Genomic DNA, 25,687 nt, shown 5'->3' with positions numbered 1-25,687 from the left:
ATCCTGGAGTTAGTTACAAGGCTGCTAAGGACTGCAGCAATTCAAAGAGATTTGAAATAAAAACAATGCTACCGGAATCCTGAAAGCAGATTTCGAAAAAGCAAAAAATCCATTTTTCCAGGTTTTGGTAATGTTTCTGTCTTTGATGCTTGACACCTTTTAAGAACAGCAATTCTCTGTCATGTTCCCAGCCATATGTCTGTGTTATTGATCCAGAATCCAAGCCATTAGTCACTGTTTCATCCACACACTAGCAATCAGTTATCCCTGCCCTGTTTCATTCATGCAACGTGTCATTATTGCAACGGGTCATTATCTGAAAAATAATAATGTACAGGATTACACAGGAAAAAAAACAAGTTAGTGGCACCAAGTAAATTCCTCTTTCAAAGGGCACACACAAAAGCGATAGGCCAAATGGCCTCCTCTTGCATTGTGACCGTTCAATGAGCCAGATATTATTTTACCTCACTAGCTGCTCTAAAGGTGAACAGGTGCATAAAATCCAGCAAAGGGCCTTCCTGCCATTTATCCTCTTGATCCACAATCTGACTAAATTAACTCCACTGAGACTGGTCTCCCATCACCAAGTCACCCTTTATTTTACACATGGAAGGTCGTTGATACTGGTCTGGCTTCCTCAAAGCCAGCTCTCAGAGTGAACAGAACCTTTGGTGCTCCTGTTCTTATCTGTCAGCCAGGGCTCCCTGATTGGACCAGGTTAACAAGCCCCAGTCAGGGAACTCATACTGTATGAGATCCAGCTGGGAGACCTCATTACTACACCCACACTCTGCCATTCAGCAGAATCATCGGTGCTGATTCCCGCCTCTAGGATGGGATCTGAAACCTATTGCAAGAATGTAACAACAGCTGACACCCATAAGCTTACACAATTGGAAGAAACAGAAGAAAAATCTCAGAGATTGATGCGCTTTACTGAAGACTGAATATCTAAGCATTCTCTTCATGATGAGCTAAAGGTCATGACACAGTTAAAGTACATGCACAAGAAAAGAAATGTCAACATCACCTTCCCCCTCTGTAGCTGAATATTTGAATGTTTAGTTCTCCTGGTACTTGAACAAATATCATTCCTTTTTACCACATCATGTCTGACTGTGGCTCTCTCACTCCCAGCAAGGCACACACATTCTTTTCTGTCGCTCAGTGCTGACTCAAAGCTGTCAGCCTTTAAATGATTCGGTGGCTTCTGAGAATCGATCTATTTTTATACATTTCAAACCAAATTTGTTTCATTCTTGATGAAAGATTTTGTTTGCTCTTAGAATAGACACAACGAGCATTTTGACTGAGCTTGGCCCCATGTTTTCTTCACATCTCAACCTTTGCTCTCCAGAAACATGCATTAATGTTCCAAAAATTCCGTTATACTGAATACGTCAATGTGCTGGGCATTGGACTCCTACTGCTTCAAGGTTTAAAGACCAAATTAATCACTGGTCAGACCTTAGCTGGAGTATTGTATCCAATTCTGGGGATCACGCTTTAGAAAAGAAGGCAATGACTTGGGCAGGGTTGCAGACATTTGTCAGAATGTGTACAGGAATAAGAGAATTTAGATATGCAGAGAACAACAGGATGTAAAAAGAGGTACAGGGAGGAAGAGCTAGCAATTCTGCTCATTGAGCATGCTTCACTCTGCAATAAGACTGTCGTAAATCACATCACAATCTCAACCTCAACTTCCCTCTTCCCCACATAACCCTCGCACACAGGTCCCTCCACATTTCACACCTGCCATGACTCTTAAGCCTCAGAAGAGAAGATTCTGCCCAATCTGTTATTCCACACAATTGCCAACTCCTGAACTGTCAAGATTTAGTGGATTGATGACAGTGAACGCTGACAGCTACATCGATGAAATTGGGGTCACTATATTGTCTTCCTCTGATATTTTAAAGTTCTTTTTCTACATTACATGATAAACCCAGTGTTAATGTTTCAAACTGAGCTGGGACAGTGGAGACACATCGGGCACTTCAATGTCTAATGAGTCCTCAATCAATTTTTGAAAAGAAAACCATATAAAAAAGGAAAATCGCAATATCAAAACGTTTAACAAGGTCAGATCTAAGACATATAATTGCAAATATTCCCTCATGACAGGAAATGCTAAAGCTCCTGTGTGCTATATTAAACAGGCTCTATTTCATTAACATTTATAACTAGTAACCAGAAATAGTCAGAGTGAGGTGCCATCAATCGAAACTGCTGTCCTTTGAGCACTGTGTTCTCACTCCAAACCCCAAAATGCCAATTCTCACAAAAATACAAAGGACAGATCCTTTTTTTTATTGATTACAAAATGCTAAAGGACCAGAGATTTATAACTGTCTCACAGTGTAAATCATTCCATATGTCTGCGCTGGGCAACACGGGGAAATTCCTTGCTTCCTGTGTTACATTCCCACCAGTCAACCGACCATAACGATTTCCATTTGGAGATACTGAACAACATTCAGTCCCAAATATTTTATGCCAGATCAGCTGAAAGGATCTTCCTGCTCACATCTACGAGTTCTTAGTCTGGATCTATTGTACAGCAAAGCGAGCATTTGTACCAAACCCAGAGACAATCTTAGAGGTTGCACTAACCTCGTCACCACAAAGGTGCTCATAAACTTATCATCCGAACACACGGCTTTCAGAATCAGGGCAAGGCCAACAGGGCCAATAGTGCCACTTCCTGTGTGGCCTCTGACTGACCCAACCATGGCCACAGTTCCTAAACTTTAATGCTCACTGCTGTGGCGTCACAGCATTGCTGTTCCCTGGCGTATTCCCCAGGCTCAGCACTCATTACTGCCATTGTTTCAGCCTTCGTCCTCACTGTCCCAGTCTTCAAACTGTGGCCCTGTGTCTATCACTGTGACTGAAAAATGCCACAAAAATTTACATCATCTTGCCTTGCAGTTTCAATCCCTGTGTCCTCTGCTCCCTCTGAGTATTCTCAGCAGTCTTTCTTTCACTGGCAGGGAAATATTTGGCAGGAGATATTTGTCTTAGAGGGAGTGCAGCAAAGTGTCAGATGCATTGTCTGCTCTTTAACCTTATTGAGGCCCTTAAATAACCAATGAATCCCCATTTGAAGTCCTCATTCTCTCCTGTCAGTATTTTATCCACAGCAGGGAAGCACAGCAGTATGCGCTATTTGGACTGGATACTATCTGATCCTTGCTACAGCCAGCCAGGATAATAGAAGCATTCTGTTGATTGAGATCATAAAATGGATGACAAACACAAAAGAAAATTGGTGAGGGGTAGGGAATGGAGGACATTTTGAACAGGTGGCTGGTCCAAAATGCTTCAGTATATGTCCTAATGACATTGAAATTTCCAATGGCTTTGAAATCACACCTTTCATCACTTACTCCTCACTCACCACTTGTGCCCATTGGGCGAGGACCATGCTACACTTCTCCCTCCTGGTCCAAATCCAACCCGAAAGACTCCGTCCATGATTGACTCTTTAACATTCCCAGACAAAGAAGGTGCATCACCTACATCCTAAGAATAAATTGGAGAAAGGGAAATAATTCAGTATTTTTAAGGGGAGGTGGAGTCGTGGAAGGGTATGATTACTAAAGGATGGATACAGCCAGAATCATGTACAGAACTGGATTTTCATGGATTTGGGATAACTCTTAGCATGTGATACTGGGGATTGGTATTACAAGTCTCTGATATTCACCAGTGCCATTTAAAAGTGTGAGCTCTACTGGATTATGAACCTCATAACCATCAAGAATGTGTTATGAATTGGCCTGCTCTATTCAGGGGATAGGCCTCCATAATGTACATAGCAAAGTGATATGTTTCAAAGGATACAGCATCTTATTGGTGTCATGATCTTAGTTTGGATGAGAGAACCAGGTGAAAAACTCAGAAATCTTACGCATACCCTTCATGCCAAGCTATGCTTCACATTTACCAGTCTTCATTGAGAACTCAGATGACCGTATAATTGTTCAAATAACTCTGACAGAAGGAAAACACGGTCTTACAGTTCCAGCTGTCTGATTTATTCTGTAAATGATACAGTGTTTATTTACACAAAACAAAGAGAGTTCAAGTACTTACAATTTCTCCCACGATACTTTAAAAAATCTGGCCAATCATCCCTTTAATTGGATTTTAGTAGTTTTTTTTAAGAAAATGGAAATTGATGAATGAATGACAGCCTTTTGGTAACACATTTTTAACACATCCTCTTCTGACTATAGCGTTAATTGGTTCCATATAGTGGGTGAATGGTATGGAAGTTCTAGCTTGGAAAGATGAGGCCAGTGGTGGGTAGGGGGAATAGCTTCCTTTGAAAATTATGGCAGACTAGGGTAGGTGGGTGGAAGGTCCACATAGTGATGTGGGATGGCCGTGACATGTGGAATGTGGAATGAAAGTGAACATGCACCAAGGATGAGGATGAGGGAGTTTTCTTTTTTTATAGATTTTGATTGGGTTGATATCCCTCAGCACCAAGGTTTTAAACAGTCCACCTCAGTAACTGTCAGCCTTTATGGCTGCCTCCAAACCTGTTCAGCCGGCCTGACTGCTGCCTGCAGCTTTGCTCCCATACTGAAAGTCATACCTTCCCAAAGTGAGCAGTTATTATGAATAGAATTTAATAGAATTAAATTCCCTGGTCATGGTAAATTAGATCTACAGTGGGCACTCAGATTAGTTGATGGTGGGAGGAAACCTTCTTCCCGATCATGTCTGAGGTAGGAAGACCGGTGGACAGCCATCTCACCCATCCATCTTATTAAGGCTTTGAACTGGCAATGCATGCTCACTTAAGAACGTCCCCCCACTGCCACTGTTATTAGCTTAGAAGTGACTGGGGGTTGGGTTGTTGCTATCAATGCAGTGAGCATGTTGGCAACACACTACAAGCAAATCTTAATATGTTTGCTAATGGGTTCCTCAGAGGAGTGGATGTACCTCATTCAATGGCAGAGCCTATCTGAGGGACATGGCATTGGAAAGGTTGTGAGGGTTTGGGGGTCCTGATGAAACCCCGACCCAGGCTTTGATGCAAACTCCCCTCGCTCTCGCCCTGAACACCGTGGCATGCTCTCGTCATTTATCTGACCCTCCTCCTTGATCCAAGTGGGTGTCATACCTACAGCAGCCACTGCCTGCCCAGTGGTGCTGCTGAGCAAGAGAAGAGTAACTGCCCTTTGCTGATGTAGGAACTCACCTTTGCTCTCCGAGTCATCGATTGCCCAGCCTCTGGCCTATCAAGTGCCTGAGTGCCCCACGGTTTGGTGACCTGTCCAAAAAGAGATAGCTCATGGCTCCTGCCATGTCTCCAGCTGACAGCCGAAATCTTTGTCCCTTCCACTAAATCCAGCCCCAACAGGAGAAAGGGAAAGGTCATAGGTGTTGACAATAGACTAAACATATCATGGGTACTGGGGAAGAGGGCAGGGAGGAGAAAGTGCAACTCTTGGATGGTAAACATTGCATGTGGATAGAGATTATGGGGTGAGACTTGGAGGTGAACTCGGGATTTCACTGACTCTATGCAGATAGAGAAAAACCTGCAGGTTTTTAAAAAAAATACAAATGCTGCAGATGCTGGAAACCTGAAAAACAAACAGAAAATGTTCAGCCGGCAAGCAGCAACTGTGGAGGCAAATGGCATTGAGGGTTCAGCTCGATGACCCTTCATCTGAATGTTAACTTTATTTCTCTCCACAGAGGCTAAGTATTTCTATAACTTTTTGGTTTTATTTCAACAATTTTATTGACTGATTTGTAGGACCTGGGCAGTGCTTGTTGATTTTAAGAAATTGATGGTTAGTCTTCTTATCAAACCACTGCATTCTGTGCAGTGAAGGTTCTGCAATGGTCTGTCAGATATTCAGTTCCAGAATTTTGAATTGGTGTCATAGAGTCATAGAGATGTACAGCATGGAAACAGACCCTTCAATTCATTCGTCCATGCCAACCAGATATTCATTGTCTACAGGAATACTACCAGAAGACTGGAGGATAGCAAATGTTGTTCCCTTGTTCAAGAAGGAAAGTAGAGACAACCCTGGAAATTATAGACCTGTGAGCCTTTCTTTGGTTGTGGATAAAGTGTTGGAAAGGGTTATAAGAGTTAGGATTTATAATCTTAAGTTGATTAGGGATAGTTGGTTTGGTGAAGGGTAGATCGTATCTCCCAAACCTTATTGAGTTGAGGGTGGATGAGGGTTAGGCGGTTGACGTGATGTATATGGATTTCAGTAAGTTGTTTGATAAGTTTCCCCATGGTAGGGTATTGCACAAAATACAGAGGCATGGAATTGAGGGTGATTTAGCTGATTGGATCGGAAATTGGCTAGCTGAAAGAAGACAGAGGGTGATGGTTGATGGGAAATATTCATCCTGGAGTTCAATTACTAGTGGGGTACCGTAAGAATCTGTTTTAGGTCCACCGTTGTTTGTCATTTATATAAAAGACCTGGATGAAGGCATGGAAGGATGTGTTAGTAAATTTGCAGATGACACTAAGGTCAGTAGAGTTGTGGATAGTGACGAAGGATGTTGTAGGTTACAGAGAGACATAAATAAGCTGCAGAGCTGGGCTGAGAGGTGGCAAATAGAATTTAATGCGTAAAAGTGTGAGGTGAGCTAATGGTAAGATTCTTGGTAGTGTGGATAAGCAGAGAGATCTCAGTGTCCAGCTACATAGATCCTTGAAAGTTGCCACCCAGGTTGATAGGATTGTTAAGAAGGCATACAGTGTGTTACCTTATATTGATAGAGGGATTGAGTTTTGGTACCATGAGATCATGCTGTGGCTGTACAAAACTTTGGTGTGGCCGCACTTGGAGTATTGCGTACAGTTCTGGTCACCGCATTATTAGAAAGGATGTGGAAGCTTTGGAAAGGGTTCAGAGGAGATTTACTAGGATGTTGCCTGGTATGGAGGGAAGGTCTTACGGGGAAAGGCTGAGGGAGTTGAGGATGTTTTTGTTAGAGAGAAGAAGGTTGAGAGGCGATTTAATTGAAACATATAACATAATGAGAGGGTTAGATAGGGTGGACAATGAGAGCCTTTTTTCCTCAGATGGTGATGGCTAGCACAAGGGGACATAGCTTTAAATTGAGGGGTGATATATACAGGACAGATGTCAAAGGTGTAATTTCTTTACTCAGAAGGTTGTAGGGGCACGGCACGGCACGGCCTGCCTGCAATAGGAGTAGACTCGCCAACTTTAAGGGCATTCAAATGGTCATTGAATAGACATATGGATGAGAATGGAATAGTGTAGGACAGATGGGCTTCAGATTGGTTCCACAGGTCAGCACAACATCGAAGGCCGAAGGGCCTGTACTGCGCTGTACTGTTCCATGTTCTATATTCTATGTTCTATATCCAAACCTAATCTAGTCCCACTTGCCAGCATCCAGCCCATATCCCTCCAAACCCTTCTTATTCATACACCCATCCAGATGCTTTTTAAATGTTGCAATTGTATGCACCTCCATCACTTCCTCTGACAACTCATTCCATATATGTACTACCCTCATCGTGAAAAAGTTGTCTCTTAGATCTCTTTTATATTTTTCCCCTCTCACTGTAAAACCTACGCCCTTTAGTTCTGGATTCCCCCACCCCAGGGAAGAGACTTTGTCTACTTACCCTATCCATGCCCCTCATGATTTTATAAACCTCTATAAGGTCACCCTTCAGCCTCTGATGGTCCAGGGAAAACAGTCCCAGCCTGTTCAGCCTCTCCCTGTAGCTCAAATCCTCCAACCCTGGCAACATCCTGTAAATCTTTTCTGAACCCTTTCAAGTTTCACAACATCCTTCTGATAGGAAGGAGACCAGAATTGCACACAATATTCCAACAGTGGCCTAACCAATGTCCTGTACAGCCGCAACGTGACCTCCCACCTCCTGTACTCAATACTCTGACCAATAAAGGAAAGTACACCAAGCGCCGTCTTTACTATCCTATCTACCTACGACTTTACTTTCAAGGAACTATGAACCCGCACTCCAAAGTCTCTTTGTTCAGCAACATTCCCTAGGACCTTACCATTAAGTGTATAAGTCCTGCTAAGATTTGCTTTTCCAAAATGCAGCACCTCAAATTTATCTAAATTAAACTCTACCTGTCACTCTTCAGCCTAGTGGCCCATCTGATCAAGATCCTGTTGTAATCTGAGGTAACCTTCTTCGCTGTCCACTACACCTCCAATTTGATGTTATCTGCAAACTTACTAACTATTCCGCTTACGCTCACATCCAAATCATTTATATAAATGACAAAAAGTAGTGGACCCAGCACCGATCCTTGTGCCACTCCAGTGGTCACAGGCCTCTAGTCTGAAAACAACCCTCCACCACCACCCTCTGTGTGATTACATTTGCTCTGTGGAGTTACAGATATGCTACGGATTATATCGGCATCGTAGTAATGAAGACAAACGCTGGTAACATTACCTAGACATTTAGAGAAAAAGTCAAACTAGATTTTCAATTTACGTGGACTCATCTATCCTGTCAGTTTTGTTGTGTGTTATTAACTTGTTGGTTTTCATTGTCTTTCTGACCTTCTGCAGGGTACGCTCCAGTGACTGGAATGTGCCACCCAGTTCGCAGTTGTACTCTAAACCATGAGGATGGCTTCTCTTCAGCGTTTGTAGTTGCTCATGAGACTGGTCATGTGTAAGTTCTGAACAATTGCATAAAAAAATCCCAGTGCTTTGGAATTCATTGTCACCTACACAGTTGATCAACATCAGTTCACTGAGGGTATATAGGCTTCAAGCTAAATGGGGCTGCATATGTCGACCACTATTACCTGTTCCTTTTCTGCTGCTTCTGTTTGTTCTGGAATGCTGACCTCCTCTCTGTCACTGACACTGATAGTGCTGTAGATAACTAGAAAGGCAATTCCGTTAGCAGACCCTCTTTAATTGCACTTCCAGGACTCACCACCTTAATATGGAAAATAGAAATCAAGATTTTGCATTTGTAAATAATCAAACATTTCTTCAGGCCATTCGAAGCATGTTACAACCAATAGATTGCAAGGCAATGGGAAAAGAGTGGATGAGACCAATGAAATGAAATGAGATGAAAACTAATTGGATTGCTTTTCCAAAGTGTTGGCACAGTAGAGTGGACCAAATTGGCCTCATTCATGCTGTATAATTCTGTAATGATCATATTTGAAGTGGGGTCTGGTTATTGTGCATAGACATAAATCAGCCAGTTTGCTCAGAGCAGTCCACAAACAGTACAAGACAGAATATTCAGCTAACCTGGCTGCATAGGAATAGCCGTCAGAGCCACAAAAAGGTCAATGACCAGGCCACACACACACACACACACACAGCCACCAGGATACCTCGCCATCATTTGCCCACCTGGACCAGTACTAACACCGCCTGCATAACCACTTGCACCTCACTCAGGTCCCCCTTTTTTCTCAGTGTAGGAAAAGACAGCCTTGGCAGGACAGAGACAGATGTATTGTTGGGGTAGTGCCTAACCTTTGGTTCCTCGCCCCCTACAAGGAGAGAATTCTGGCTCTCACAAGCAAAGATTGAGGGGTGGCACTATAAGAATGCCACGCTCTGCTTTGAATGGTGCTATAGGATCTATCACATGAGTCAAATGGATCTCAGTTAGTAAAATGTTCATTCTCATTTCTGTCAATTTTTTTTCAAGCGCACATTTATCTGCCCAACATGTTAGTTCTGTCACTGGGGTTTTGGGAATCTGTATGGAATGGAGCCCGTTCGCATTGGAGGCTTGGTTGGGTGACCCTGCCACCCCCAGGGGAGCTTGAGTCTGGGTGGCCCTCAAATAGCAGCTGCAAGTTGATCCTCCTTGACTTGAACCTCCAAGGGGTGGGGTGGGATGAAGGTGGAAGGACCGGTCACCTCTGGAGTATCCTGAGTGGAGAATTCTGAGGGACCTCCTCATCTACCTGGGTGCCACCTGGCACCGCCCTGCCTGTTTGTGAGCAATGGTATCTAGAGTACATGCCTGGTCGCCAAGCCCTGATAACATTTTCTCCTGCCTGGGGCCGAGTAGGTACCTGCTACCCGGGGCAGTATTCAGAGTGCCAGCAGCCTGGGCTGTTTCTTCCCCAGCCAGCTTTCTAGCTGTTACAGTGAGGGTCTTCCCAGCTTGTGTTCCCACACTCATGAGGCCTAATGTGCCTACTGAGCTGTCTGTCAGTATCTGGGCTGGGGAGGTGGGGTGCAGGAGGCAGTCTCGCCAATGCTTCCTCTGAGGCCTCTGTACTCTTGTCATTTGAGTTCCAGGACAGTGCTTAAGGGGCAGGCCTTTCTCTGCAGAGGTCATGATGGCTGGCTGTATCTGCAAGACCCAGTTGGGAGAGAAGGCATGATGTTCAATGCTTAGAAGTGGCTTGCAAAGAACACCACTGACAGAGGGATTAATAGACAATAGACAATAGGTGCAGGAGTAGGCCATTCTGCCCTTCGAGCCTGCACCACCATTCACTATGATCATGGCTGATCATCCTCAATCAGTATCCTGTTCCTGCCTTATCTCCATAACCCTTGATTCCACTATCCTTGAGAGCTCTATCCAACTCTTCCTTAATTCTTCTGTGTCAGTCACAGTGGAGTAAAGAGTGGGCATTAGGTGGTGGGTGAGGGCTTCTTCTGCCCCGCCCCTCCTCAGGCGTGGTCCCAGTCTTTGCTTGTGAGAGCCAGAATTCTCACCTTATAGGGGGTGAGGAACCACATGTTAGGTACTGTCCCATTGAAACGTCTCGCTCTGCCCTGCAATGGGTTGTCTTCTCCTGTATTGAGACAAAGGGGGGACTTGAGTGAGATGCAAGTGGGTATGCAGGGGCTGTTAGCATTAATGCAGGTGGGTGAAAGATGGTGTGGTATTCTGATGGGGAGAGAGAGAGAGTGTGTGTGTGTGTGTGAGAGAGGCATGGGTACAATAGCAGAGATACAGTGACTGTGTGATAGCTGAGAGAAAGGTGTGGCACTTTGTCTGGCAAAGCAGATGCGGTCATTGACCTTTTTGTGGCTGTGCTGGCTATTCCTACACAGCCAGGTGATGAGACTGGTGGTGTGGCCTTTTCTGCTGGTTTTCCTGGAAAAAGACTCCTTTGCACCACACCTTCCAAAAGGACATTCTGCTCCCTGTTGGAGGATCATGGTGTCATCTTCCCCTTCTCCACCATCTTTTGATGCTGTCTGTCAGTCAGCGGGACAATTTCAGAATAACAGCGCACAGCAGCCTGCTCGAGAATGTCAGGGATACATAGATCTTTCTGTGGTTATCTGGTGAGTGGAGATTTGGTTTGCGAGTGGTGCATGGTAAGGTTACACCAGAATCAGACATGAGGGCGTGATGGCTGCAGGCTGGGTCATTTATGAGGGTGAGTTTCATAAAATATGGCGAGAGAACTTGCTATGCCTTGTGATAATCCACCAAAAAACACTTAACACAATGTGGACTTAGCCAAAAAAATGTAAGAAGAATCAGCCCAAAACCTGTGGAGCAGCTTTACTGGGGAGTTAACCTACAGCGTATACTCAGTGAGGAAAAAGGCCAGTGCTCCAAGTGCAGTTTGGAAGCGCTACAACCCTGCCAGAGGTATCATCTTTCAGTTGGGATGTTATACTGAAGCCTAGCTGTCCTCTCAGGTAGGCATGGAAGATTGGAGAGGGAGGAGAAGTGTTCCTCTGGTGTCCTGGCCAACACTTATCTCCAACCAACATCTAAAAGCACGCTATCTAATGATTCATTTCACTGTTGTTTATGGGATTTTGTAGTGCTAATTTAGCTGCTGCATTTCTTACATTCAAACAGTGACTACACTTTCAAAACGTTTAGATACCCTGAGGTTGTGAAAGATGCAAAGTACAACTTCTTTATCTCTCCTTTATGCAAATTTTCAATGTACACCTCATGAACTCTAGGCAATTTAACCTTATGTATACAACTTTAAAAAACATATTTACCCACGCTTCCTGCAGCTGCTTCATGAACATAATGATACTTAAATAAATATTTAGTCTTGTTCACTTCCAATTTAAGTTGCTTTCCGAAAGATTATTAGTGTGCATAGTTGGGAACTGCTCACGACATTGGGTAGCAAGATTCCACCAATAATCCTGAACCATCACAATCTCTTTCATTTCAGACTACATACTGTTCTGCTGTGATGATCCTCCGGAAATATACTTCACCAGTTCTTCTTTGGCTGCCTTGTCTCCTTTAGTTGTCTGTTGCCATCCATTCAATTGTCACTCTGGCTTTTATATATGTCTGGGAGATTAAATACATGTAATGCCAGTCTTAATCAATTTTCTGTCCCAGTGTCCTGTGTGTGCCTCTGCTCACCTCTCTTCTTGGTGATTTTGTCTCACCAAGAGATACCGCAGGATCTCATGTAGCCAACACTGGTGAAAGATGCACAACTTGGGTGATACGTTTGCCGTCTGTTCCATGAATTGCTGGCATGGATTGTTATTGGTATTACAATGGCTTTACAGAGTCACAACATGAATGGGCTTACCGAGTCATGTTGACGTAAGTGCAGTCTCTGGAAGACTGATGCTACTTTGGTGATTCTTGTGTAGATGTCAATCTCTACCCCAAATTCTCTGGAGTTGTGCTTCGAAGCAGCTGGGGTGGCCCTGTTGCTGTCCAATCACCATTGCCTTTATCTTTGCCCACTTGATGCATAGGCCAACCTTGATGCCATTACTCTCAAGCCTTGGAGCGTGCACAATCCTTCAGTAAGCAGGCTAACGTCATCTGCAGAATACAGGTCCCTTAGCCAGTTGTTTGAAGACAGGATGCAAACTTTTGCACCTGCCATTACTTTCCTTGTGCCTTTGAGCCCAGGTCAAAATGTGTAAAGGTTAAATTTTGGAAATGCAAGGAGCTTCCACTCTGTACAGTGTGCGAGTTCTTTGTGAGAGTCTATTATAATGCAAACAGCAGACATGAAGAGATTAGGAGAGAAATCAAAAGCAATCAGCAAAACAAAGAAGAACTATGAAATTAAATTATTAAGGAATGTAACGTAGAATAGCAAAATATTATACATACATGTAAATAAAATGAATAAATAAGGAGAACAGGATAAAATTACAGACAGAAGTATTGAGATCACAAATATATTAAGTAATTACTTTGCTTCAATGTTTGCTAAGAAGACAGTTAAAAATCACACAACACCAGGTTATAATCCAACAGGTTTAATTGGAAGCACACTAGCTTTTGGAGCGACGCTAGTGTGCTTCCAATTAAACCTGTTGGACTATAACCTGGTGTTGTGTGATTTTTAACTTTGTCCACCCCAGTCCAACACCGGCATCCCCAAATCATGACTGCTAAGAAGACAGATTAGGTGAACAAGATATGGGAACATGACAGTAGCAATTACATAATCAAACTTAGAATAAAGAGGAGACACAAAGATCAAACTCAGAGAATACAATCCCTGGTTTGTACAGATTGTATTTGCATATTTTAAATAAGTTTAGAGACACTATTGCACATATTCAATAATTAGTTCGGAAGGGTGTAGTGCAAGAGAACTGGCATATACCAAATGTTAAGGACACAGAATATGTTGAGAGAACAAGCAGACCATATCCATGGTAGAAGACATAATGGAATCCCTACTAAAGAAGAAAATAGAAAAGCATACGAAAATGAAAAATGTAATAATTAATAAGCAACATGGTTTTCAAAAAGAAACGCTTTGCTTTATCAGTTTCATTAACTTCTTTGAAGAGGTAAAAGAAAAGACCATTAAAGGCAATGCAATGAATGTAAGTACGTAGGTATCCAAGAGATAGGTAGGTGTGTAGGTATACAGCTAGATAGATAGATAGATAGATAGAAATTTACTATTAATTGTATTTGTAAAAATACAATAAAATGTATATATCTCCACAAAAACAGTACAATTTCTTCAAACACCTGCCACATAATAAGAATAATGAATTACTGTACTGAGTTAGTAACAGATTGAATAGTCTGCTGGCTTGAAAGCATAGTGCAGGAATAAATGGTAGTTTTCAGGATAACAGAACATGAAAAGTAATGGCCGTAAAGAATAATACCACATTTGCTGTTGTTCACAATTTATATTAATAATTTGAACTTTGGAATTAAGAAGGCTATTTCTCAACGGCACTGAGTTTGGAGGGGAGTGATGGTCAATATTGAGAAAGACATCATCAAGCTGTAAGAAATCATTAATAAGCATACAGAATGAGCACATAATTGACTAATGAATTTCAAAGGGATTTCTGTGCAACATTCCTGCCCAGAACTTAACTCCTGAAGTGAAGAATAAATAAAATGAGGCTGAAATTAGGCACCATTATGGGGTCCTTGGAGACACTGCTGGTTGAGGTGTAGCAAAGCAGAATACAGATAGGTAGAACTGAAGCACATTCTTCTTGAGGCTCAGGATGCTTGGGTGGAGGGCCCAGATCAGTTGGTGCAAATGTGTTGGACTGAAGAACAAATGAGTAAAGAATTTGTTTAAGGTCAGTTTTATGGTACACTGTTCATGACATGGATTGCCACCGAGCAAGAGCACAAATGAAAGACATTGGACCCTAACGTGTCTTTTTCCGAATTATGGCCAAGTTTTTCCCAGCCTATGAATGAGATTGACAATGGCAAGTAAGTTGGGAGAATCACATGAGATGTCAAGTGTGGTGATTCCTCCATCAAAGCAAAAGGTTGCATTTTCCAAACAAGTGTTGATGAGAGAGAGAGAGAGATGAGATTCTTGCTACTGAGCAGCGAAGGGCTGATTAGCATATAATAACATCTCATTACTATGTCATCTCCCCTCTTTGAAATGCAGTTTCCCATTCTCCCATGCATCAGATAGATACTGGATGGTGACAGTTGAGGTGGGAGTGCTCAGACAGAATACATATTTTAGTTACAGTGTAACCAGAGTTTAGTATAACTGATTTTAGACAGCTTGGCATTGTTCTCATTGTAGAGACATTGCTGTATACAATTAGGCTGCCTTATTACAACAGTGTCTATACTTTCATTGATATTGAAGCACTTTGGGGCATCTTAAAAGGCGCTATATAGATTCAAGTCTTTCTTCCTGACATGCACCACCAGTGCTCTGCTGTATCTAATACGTTACTAATTGTTTTAATGAGTGAAATGAAGGCCTTGGCTTTCACACTGAAAAATGGGGCGAAGCTTATAGCAGTCTGATTGATGTGAGCAATAGCAAGGTTTGTGACAGAATCAGATGAGAAGCCTGACCAGACGCATCTTGATGCTGAGACGTCTTGCCCATCTTTTACACTTGTCATAAGCAGTGAGATGAGATTGACATTGGGCAGTGGGAAATTGCCAATTCATAGTGATTAGTGCTTGTTATGGTTCTTGTTGACATTCATGCTTGCCTCATTAATAATCTAGTTGTCTCCTTACCAAACCTGAGCGACAAAGTAGACACGGAACAGGACAGGATGCTTGGCTGGTTGGACTTGCTGCTTATGCCAAATGATATCCTTGTTGAAAACCCGGCACCAGTATCTTAGGGGACCCTCCATGGGAACCATCCACACAGCCATTTGCATTTGACACATGCCAGCCTGAAAAAAGTCCTACGGCATATTTCTCATCCATGTATGGCACAGCATTTCAATGTTGCATCTTGCAGCACACCCAGCTTGTAGACTGGGCTGATCTGCATCTCTGGGTTCTTGTTTGCTGCTGTACCTCTCACTCATTCTGAGATTACCGGTATTTTTGAACTTACCCCCACCCCCGGGGCACCAGCGATATCAGTCTCATATTGCTGCTGCCTTGCTGTAATGTTTAACCTAAACACAAGGACAGGAATCTTGTCACAGTTGGCAGCAGGTCTCAGCCCAGTCAAGGGAAGTAGCCTTTGTTCAAGCAATCCCGACAGTGTAAGTCAAAGGCAACCTCTAATACCAGGCCCAAATTGGTGAGGCCCAGAGTCAGGATTGTCTCTACACATAGGGCAAAGAGCTGAACGAAAGGGAGCGCATTATTCATCTTGACTCTTTCTGCCCTATTATGGCTGCTTTTCCCCCTGGAATGAGAAAGAGAGGTGGGTACTATTGAAGATGATATTGGGCGGCACAGATACTGCTGTTAGTGCAGGTTTGGAGGTGTCCCAAGCGAGTGAGTAGGCAGTTCAGAGGGCATGCAGGGTTGGTGATGTTGGGGATTGGGCTGGAGGAGAGCAAGTCAGGAAGATATTGCAGGCATTAATGAGAGTGGTGGAGCATGAGCCTTGGTAGGAGGTCAGTACCGTAGCAGAGATAGAGTGATATGGTGGCACTTACACTGGCACAGGGGAGATGGTCATTGACCTTCCTCCTGCAGTGGTGGGCATTCCTCTAGATAGTTGCGTACTTTATCTGAATGGAAACCATGGACCAATGTGACATAGTTTGACATCATTAGCTCCACTGCTTGTACTGGAACAAGAGGAAGTCCTGCCTCTGCCCTTTCAGCAAGAACTCCTGGTCCCTGCCTGTTCAGTGGGATGCGGAAATCCCCCTGTTTGGCACACCCGAAACAAGTATCAGGAACTGTGCAGGGCAGCTCCAAACTGACAGCGCTGGGCCGTGTGCACGACGGGCCTTTAAAGATGGCAGCAGTGCCGGGAATGCTGGTCAATCCAGGGATATCCTCCAATCGTGTAAAACACATGCTATGCTCATTGTAAAGTGTCAAACTAGATAATGTGCCGGGGTCCTGGATGGACAACCATCTGACTCAGAGGAAAAGGTATTGCTTACAGAGACAGGAATACAGCAGTGGTCATTGGCCAACTGGGAATGTCAGCATTCTAATTCATCTTTAACCTTTTCAACAAAGCAATGTGATCAGTTTTTTTTTAAAACATGTTGTAGGACTGTTTCCCTTTTCTAACAAAGCTCTCTTGACACTCTCGTAGCCTGGGAATGGAACACGATGGCCAAGGAAACCGGTGTGGAGATGAAACCAGCATGGGAAGTGTCATGGCACCCTTGGTCCAAGCTGCATTTCACCGTTTTCATTGGTCTCGGTGCAGTGGACAAGAGCTCAAGCGATACCTTCAGTGAGTACAACAGGCTGCCATTAGCTTGAATTTATTTAAAAAAACTCTTCCTTCTCTTGATCCTGCAAAGGGAGTGATCATATGGTGCTTGGGGTTCAGCATCTACAATGCCCATTCCCGAAGAAATAGTCTCTACTTAGTGTTGGATTAATCTCTTAATATTGTCGCAAACAAATAGTGGTAGACATTATCCTTCCTATCTAGATTAGAGTGGTGCTGGAAAAGCACAGCAGGTCAGGCAGCATCCAAGGAGCAGGAAAATCGACTTTTCGGGCAAAAGCTCTTCATCAGGAATAGAGGCAAGGTGTCTGCAGAGTGGAGAGGTTTTTACCTATTATCATTCCTATTCCTGAGTTGCAAAAAAGTAAATCCAATAAAGAAGGCCAATGGAGAGCTACCTTGAACATCAGAATATCAGAGCTAAGAGCAGGCATCTCAGCCTTAACTCCACTTTCCTGCTGTCCTCCATAACCCTTCAACCTATAAATAATTAAAAATTTGTCCTCCACCTCCTTAAAATTACTCAATATCCCAGCATCCACTACACTCTGGGATACTGAAGTCCATAGATCCAGGACCCTTTGAGAGAAATAATTTCTCCTCATCTCTGTTTTAAATCTGCTTACCCGTATCCTAAAGCTGTGCTCCCTCATTCTAGGTTGCCCCAATGAGGAAACATCCTCTCTATGTCTACTTTATCAATCTCCTCTACCATCTTATATACTTCAATTAGATCTCCTCTCCTTCTTATAATCTCCAGACAGTTTAGTGCTAAACTGCTTAATCTCTCTTCATAAGACAAACTCGTCATCTCTGGAATCAATCTAGTGAACCTCCTCTGAACTGCCTCTAATGCAACTACATACCTCCTCAAGTAAGGGGACTGAAATTGTACACAACATTCCAGCTGCAGTCTCGCTGATGCCTTATATAATTTCAACAATACTTCCTTACTTTTATACTCTATTCCTTTAACAATAATTGCCAAAATTCCTCTTGCCTTCCATATCATTAGTGTGTATGATGATTAAAAATGTCTACCTTCCCATATGCAAATTAAAAAGTGCAAAGAACATCTTCAAACTATGTCCAATATCTTGTGTATTGTTAATCTGTCTGGTTTCTAACCCATTATTCCACACATCTTGCATGATCCCTTTATTCAGAGCAAAATTTCTACTTTCCATTGTCGATAGAACACAGAAGCAACAGGAAAGCAAAGCACACATTAATTAGGGTGTTACCAAGGTTGAGTGCCTATAGTTACAAAAAGTGACCTGAATAATCAGGATCTTTCTCATTATGGACATGATGTTTAACATTGATTAGACCACTTGTTTTAGCACTGCGTGCACTTCTGGGTGCCCTGTATTCGAAAGAACAGAGAATGCACAGTGTTATAAGGATCTACAAAGGCTATAAAATCATGAGGGGTATGGTTAGGATAAATAGACAAGGTCTTTTTCCTGGGGTGGGGGAGCATTAACGGCCCAAAGGTGACAAATTACAATCAGGAGAAGTTTTGAACCATTTTTACTGGATCATTGAAAGATAATAGCAAATGTACTGGAGGTTCTTAAAATGATAAATAGTTTTGATAAAATAGCGAGGGAAAAATTAGATTGGTGAAGAAATTAATTTTCCACTGAGAGCATAGTGAGAAAGATGTGGAAAACGTCTTTATGCTGCAGGATTTTAGAAAATGGCATTTGGAGTATATTTCAGACATGACAAATGATTGATTGGCAAATTTGCGCAGAAAATATTGACTGTGGGCCTATAATACCCAAAGCTTTCTATCCCTGAGGTGATTCTTGCTTCATGTCTGGGAGTTGTATAGACTAATTGATAGAGAATGATTGCTTTGAATGGTCAACACCTTGATTATTGTTGTAGCATGCAGCTACTTGGACAATAGAGGGCACTAGATGACCTTGGGCACGATTTTTCAGATGAGCAACTCAAGAATTAGTGAGGAAAGCATCCTTTGCTGATGCCAGCTGCCGAGCAGCTGTTTAACAATCCAGGAAAGTTAATTAACTGGAGATGAGAAGTCTTTCCACCTGAGGCCCAAACCTAGTCATTTGCTGGCTTCCTATTTATCACCGAAAGTTTCCGTCACCCTTGAGCCGTTAATGCTGGTCTTCAATTATATTTATAGAAAACATGTGAATACATTGGACAGAGTACAAAAGGTGTCTACAAGAATGGTTCTAAGGATGGGAAGTTTCAGTTAGAAGGAAAGATTGAAGTGATTGGGTCTGTTTTTGGGGAGAATGAAATTAAGTGGAGATCTGACAGAAATTTTCAGAATCATGAGAGTTCCGGATAGAATAGAGACTGTTCCTGCTTGTAAAAGGATGAGGAACAAGAAGGCACCAGTTCAAAATGATTTACAAAAGTAGCAAATGTCATAGAGCCATAGAGATGTACAGCACGGAAACAGACTCTTCGGTCGAACTTGTTCATGCTGACCAGATATCCCAACCCAATCTAGTCCCATTTGCCAGCACTTGGCTAATATCCGTCTAAATCCTTCCTATTCATGTACACATCCAGGTGCCTTTTAAATGTTATAATTGTACCAGCCTCCACCACTTTCTCTAGCGGTTCATTCCATACACGTACCACCCTCTGCGTAAAAAGGTTGCCCCTTGAGTCTCTTTTAAATCTTTCCCCTCTCACTTTAAACCTATGCCCTCTAGTTCTGGACTCCCCCACCCCAGGGAAAGGACCTTGTCTATTTATCCTATCCATGCCCCTGATAATTTTATAAACCTCTGTAAGGTCACCATCCAGCCTCCGACGCTCCATGAAAAATAGCCCCAGCCTATTCCACCTCTCCCTTTAGAGAAAGAACATTTTTACGTATTGAATGGTTTGGAATGCAGTGCCGAAGTGGAGTAGGGGCAGCTTCAATTGATGGATTCAAGAGGTAATTAGAGGGTTACTTGAACTGAAACAAAGTCATGGATTGTAGGGCACAAGTAAGAGAATGGGAAATAAGTCACAATGCTCGTTAGAGAGCCAGTGCAGAAATGATGGGTCAATTGGCTTCTTCTGCACTGTAACGATTCCACGATACTGACTATGTGGTTGTTAGTTTTTCACGTTAGATCCTCATTTTGGGCAAGGATTGTGGGCCAGCCAGCACAGATTTTACCCATCCCCTGTAAAATTGCAGATATATTGGTGTGGGCAACAGTGCAGTGGGAAGGGAAATTTTACAGCACCTTCTAGCACCTACAAAGCTACTGGTGGTGGACTGTCAAATGTTGACTCTTGCTTTTAGTTTGACTAGCTTTCTCTATGTTCATGATGCCTCCATTGCTTTAAAGCTTGGTCAGAGCTTTTGGTAATAAACAGTCTCTTATTTCATTCCTGTCACCTGCCATACACCTGAAATGTCGGATTCTACAAACATAATAGGGCTGAATCTGTAGAGTTCAGAGTGATGGCAAAAGGCATTTGCGATTGAATGCGACATTGCCAGTGCTGCTGTAGGGTAGCCCCATATCTCAGTGAACGAAGTCAAATTATTATGAAATATCAACGTCGTCCTTGCGGGAAGCTCAGGCCTACTTGAGGAAGGAGGTCCATTACCTAGTGCTTCGAACATGGTGAGCAATCATAGAGTAAACCAGTTGGAAAGCTGCAACAGACTTACACTTGTCATTGGGGATGGTTGATGCAGAATCATCCAATTGCAATGCATCCTCATGGGTTTCATCAGAGTAAATGGAAACATTTGAACGTTTGGGAAAAATAAGGCATCTAATAAACTGATCATAGATTCAGTGTCCTTTCTTCCTCCAGTTCTTATGACTGTCTGCTGGATGACCCATTTGAACATGATTGGCCCAAACTTCCTGAACTGCCAGGGATCAACTATTCAATGGATGAACAATGCCGCTTTGATTTCGGAGTGGGTTACAAGATGTGCACAGCTGTAAGTCTTGCCAACATAATTCCCAAACAATGGTAGAAGAGTTAGTTTAAAATAAAATTGAAATGCGAGATAGCAATAAACGTTGTCAGTCAAACAATCCCATGTTGAGAGATGGCCAGCTGCATCACAAAGCGTGAGATCAAACTTCAAGTTTGATTCACAGGTTTGCTTTGTGTCATCTGATCATAGTGAGCTTCACGGTTTGGGTACCATAATTGCCACAGTGATGTGGGAAGAAAGTTAATGGTACATCCTGTAACTTTACTGGAAGTGCCTTAATACAACCATTGGGACAAGACAGGAAAAGACATGATTCTGATGCTTTCTATGGTGACACTCATGTCAACACTTGTCTATCAGCTCCAAGATAGAATGAATATTTCACTGAGGCTCTATGTGGCGTTTATCTGCAGAGTCCTGTTCTTGCAAGTGCCAATTAACAGGAGAAGGTCATGCTCAAATGCAGCAAGACTTAGACAGTATACTGGCTTGAGCTCAAAAGTGGCAAGTGATGTTCACGCCATGCAAATGCCAGGCAGTGACCATCTCTAATAAGAGACAATCTGACCATTGCCCTTTGACATTGAATGGTGTTACTGTCACTGAAAACCCCACTATCAAAACGCTGGGGGTTGCCCTTGACCAGAAACTGAACTGAGCTAGGCAAATAAATACCATGACAATAAATGATGATGTGGAGGTGCCGGTGTTGGACTGGGGTGGACAAAGTTAACAATCACACAACATCAGGTTATAGTCCAACTAATTTACTTAGAAGTACAAGCTTTTGGAGCGCTGCTCCTTCATCAGGTAGCTAGTGGAGCAGGATCATAGGACACAATTTATAGTAAAAGATCAAAGTGTCATACAACTGATGATCTCTCTCTCTCACTCACATGCATGCAGACACACATATAAGTCTATGGGGTGAATTTGCATTTGCAGATTTGCACATACATTCTATTTTGTTCAAAAAGCACACAATCTGTAGGCAGTCAATCCATTTTATAAATTCCTACTTTGGAAATAGAACCAATCTGACAGACTCTAACATCACACCTTTAATGCATTGTCTGAGCTGAGATGTCACCTTTTTTATATAAAACTTTAAGTTATCTTAGGAATGTGACTTGAAAGAAGTTCTGGGATTTACATATTAATGAATTGAAACCTGCATCCCCATTCTAAGTGATTCAAGACTTAACAACAATCTAGGTTTGTACAATACATCACATCAGTTGTATGACACTTTGATCTTTTACTCCAAATTCTGTGTGCTATGATCCTGCCCCACTTGGTACCTGACGTAGGAGCAGTGCTCCGAAAGCTTGTACTTCCAAATAAACCTGTTGGACTATAACCTGGTGTTGTGTTTTTAAGCATGGCTATAAGAGCAGGAATCTTGCAGCAAGTAATTCTCTTCCTGACTCCCAAAGCCTGCCCACCATCTGCAAAGATCAAGCCAGGAATGAGATGGAATATTCCTCACTTACCTGGATGAGTGCAGCTCCAAAGACACTCAGGTAGCTTGACACCATCGAGGACAAAGCAGCCTGTTTGATCGATTTCACCTGATGAAGGAGCAGTGCTTTCAAAAGCTTGTGCAAGTGCAGCAAATAACCCTGCCGGATGATAACCTGGTGTCATGTGACTTCTGACTTTGTCCACCCCAGTCCAGTAGTGGCACCTGCACATCATTACCACAGCAGAGGGGCCTGTTCATTTCTAACTTGCACTTTTGTATATGAACAATCTCTATTCTATGATTTTTTTCTAACCCAAATTCCTTTGTGTTATGTAAAAGTCTTATTCAAGACTAAAAATAGTATTTTTAATGCAGAATGCAATTTAATGGTTGATCACTGTCAAGTTTTGAGTAAACAATCAGGCACACAAGGCCTAAGACTTTCTGTGTGCATTGATTTGTGTTAGAAAACACGATTAGTCTGAACATAAATTCAAAATAGAGACATATGGAAATATACTGAAGCAATTATTTACTCAGAGTATTCTCCACAAATGACATCCGCTAATGAGAATGCTGTCGGTAGATCATGTGTGACTATGGCTGTTTGTGACAATGTAGTGTATCAAGAGATATTCGAGGAGAAAGTGAGGGCTGCAGATGCTGGAGATCAGAGCTGAAAATGTGTTGCTGGAAAAGTGCAGCAGGTCAGGCAGCATCCAAGGAACGGGAGAATCGACGTTTCGGGCATAAGCCCTTCTTCAGGAATGAGGAAAGTGTGTCCAGCAGGCACTGCCTTCCTAACCTGCAATCTTCTTCCTGACCTCTCCGCCCCCCCCCCACTCCAGCCTATCACCCTCACCTTGGCCTCCTTCCACCTATCGCATTTCCAACGCCCCTCCCCCAAGTCCCTCCTCCCTACCTTTTATCTTAGCCTGCTGGACACACTTTCCTCATTCCTGAAGAAGGGCTTATGCCCGAAACGTCGATTCTCCTGTTCCTTGGATGCTGCCTGACCTGCTGCGCTTTTCCAGCAACACATTTTCAGCTATCAAGAGATATTGTAAAGGTTATCCCTTTTATTTGCATATGAAATGTTTGTGAAGCTGGGTTCGTAGTAGGGGGTGCTTGATATTTTATTTGGTTACATTAATGGCCAGAAAAACAAGAGGCAATGCTACAAGAGTCAGGTTTGTGATACAAGTCCCCAAATGGAGCCTTGCTAGCACATGGGAATACTGAAATACCTACTTCACCACTTAGTAAGGTCATGGCTGTTCCTCTATCTCAATGTGATATTCCTGCATTCTCCCAATACCCTTTGATGCCTATAAGTCTAAACATTTATTTACCACTTTCCTGAATATACTCAGGGGAAGGTGATGGCCTAGTGGTCTTAACACTAGGCTATTAATCCAGAGGCCCAGGTCATGCTCTGGGGACTTGGGTTTGAATCTCACCACGGTAGTTGGTGGAAATTGAATTCAAGAAACAAAGATTTGGAATTAAGAGTCTATCGATGACCATGAATCCATCGTCGATTGTTGGAAAATCCCATCTGGTTCCCAAATGCCCTTCAAGGAAGGAAATCTTCCATCCTCACCTGATCTGGCCTACAGTGACTCCAGACCCACAGCAATGTGGTTGACTCTCAACTGCCCTCTGGAATGGCCTAGCAAACCACTCAATTGGACCAATAGCTACAAAGTCTCAGTGACTTGGACTCCACAGCCTTCTCAATCCTAAATTGTCTATCCTATATCCTGAGACTATGTCTCCTGGTTTTAGATTCTCTGACCAGGGAACACATTCACTGGCATCTAGTCTGTCCAGCCATGTTAGAATAGCATCCGTTTCAATCAGATCCCTTTTCATCTTTCTGCGTTCTAGCGAAACTAATCTCTCATCTTAGGACAGTAATGCACCTCCCCTGCATTTCCCCAGGGCACATATATCCCTTTATAGGCAGGAAGACTAAAACTGCATGCAATACTCACCAAATATGGTCTCACCAAGGCCCTGTATATATGTAGTAAGACATCCCTATTTCTGAACTCAAATTCTCTTGCATTGAAGGCCAACATACCATTTGCCTTCCTAACTACTTGCTGCAACTGCTTACTTTCATTGACTAGTGTACAGATCCCTTTGTACATCCACACTTCCCAATATATCATATATAGAAAAACAAAGTCAAAACATCAGACCTGTAATGTCATACTCCAGCACATTTCTAGCATGGAGGCCAGCGAGACAGGCACACGTATTAGAAAAGCAGCCCAACAATTATTAGAGCCCTATTTCCATTCTGATCCTGATGTTAGTGTTCATTGATTTACTGTTTTTTGGCACAGAATCAGCCACACAGTGTAAGAACGCTTTTCCAATTCAGTCTTAGTATTGTTCCTCAGTAAGTTGGAGCAGTTAATTGGCCATGCGTTGTTTGACTGTCCTGCTCTATGAGTTTGCCCAATGGCACTTATGAAATCACTTAATACATTTGTCATCATCTTTTAAAATGTGGAAACCAAATGTCTGTTGATTTTGAATGAATCAGCTAATTGTTAAAGATTTCTCGGTAAGAATGTGAACCAACTGAATGTTTATGTGGGTACAGTTTCGCACCTTCCATCCGTGTAAGCAACTATGGTGCAGCCATCCTGACAACCCATTCTTCTGCAAGACAAAGAAAGGGCCTCCTTTGGATGGAACAGAATGTGGCCCTGGAAAGGTGAGTTGGCTCGAAGGCACTGTTATTTCCTTTGGAGAAAATTACTGAAGCAGTGACATATTGCATACCAGACCTTAGACTGAATGGATTACAGATTCAGGAATGGTCAAGAAGCTGCAATATATCTCCACCTGGACTAATGATCAGCGCAATAGATGAGAACACTGCTACTAAATTGAGCGTCATAGAGTCAGAGAAATGTACAGCACAGAAACAGACCCTTCAGTCCAACTCGTCCATGCCAACCAGATATCCCAACCCAATCTAGTCCCACCTGCCAACACCCAGCCCATATCCCTCCAAACTCTTCCTATTCATATACCCATCAAGATGCCTTTTAAATGTTGCAATTGTACCAGCCTCCATCACTTCCTCTGGTAGTTCATTCCATAGACGTACCACCCTCTGTGTGAAAAGGTTGTTTCTGA

General features: G+C 42.8%; 1 protein-coding gene across 3 annotated transcripts in view; it reads left to right on the top strand.

Annotated features, from left to right (window-relative positions):
- Positions 1–25,687, top strand: part of LOC122564950 (A disintegrin and metalloproteinase with thrombospondin motifs 3-like) — a 258,075-nt gene that overhangs the window by 185,776 nt on the left and 46,612 nt on the right. For all 3 annotated transcript variants that reach the window (XR_006316046.1, XM_043720492.1, XM_043720502.1), the window contains 4 exons: positions 8,593–8,698; positions 16,971–17,114; positions 20,931–21,063; positions 25,146–25,259. Coding sequence is in view for 2 of the 3 variants with exons in the window: in XM_043720492.1 (XP_043576427.1) it covers positions 8,593–8,698; positions 16,971–17,114; positions 20,931–21,063; positions 25,146–25,259 (497 nt within the window). In the remaining variant the exon portion in view is untranslated. The remainder of the gene's footprint in view (positions 1–8,592; positions 8,699–16,970; positions 17,115–20,930; positions 21,064–25,145; positions 25,260–25,687) is intronic.

Source organism: Chiloscyllium plagiosum, chromosome 2 (genome assembly GCF_004010195.1).
Source record: "Chiloscyllium plagiosum isolate BGI_BamShark_2017 chromosome 2, ASM401019v2, whole genome shotgun sequence".
NCBI classification, from domain to species: domain Eukaryota; kingdom Metazoa; phylum Chordata; class Chondrichthyes; order Orectolobiformes; family Hemiscylliidae; genus Chiloscyllium; species Chiloscyllium plagiosum.
The sequence above is the reverse complement of the archived record's forward strand: the minus strand, read 5'-3'. Positions and strand labels throughout refer to the sequence as shown.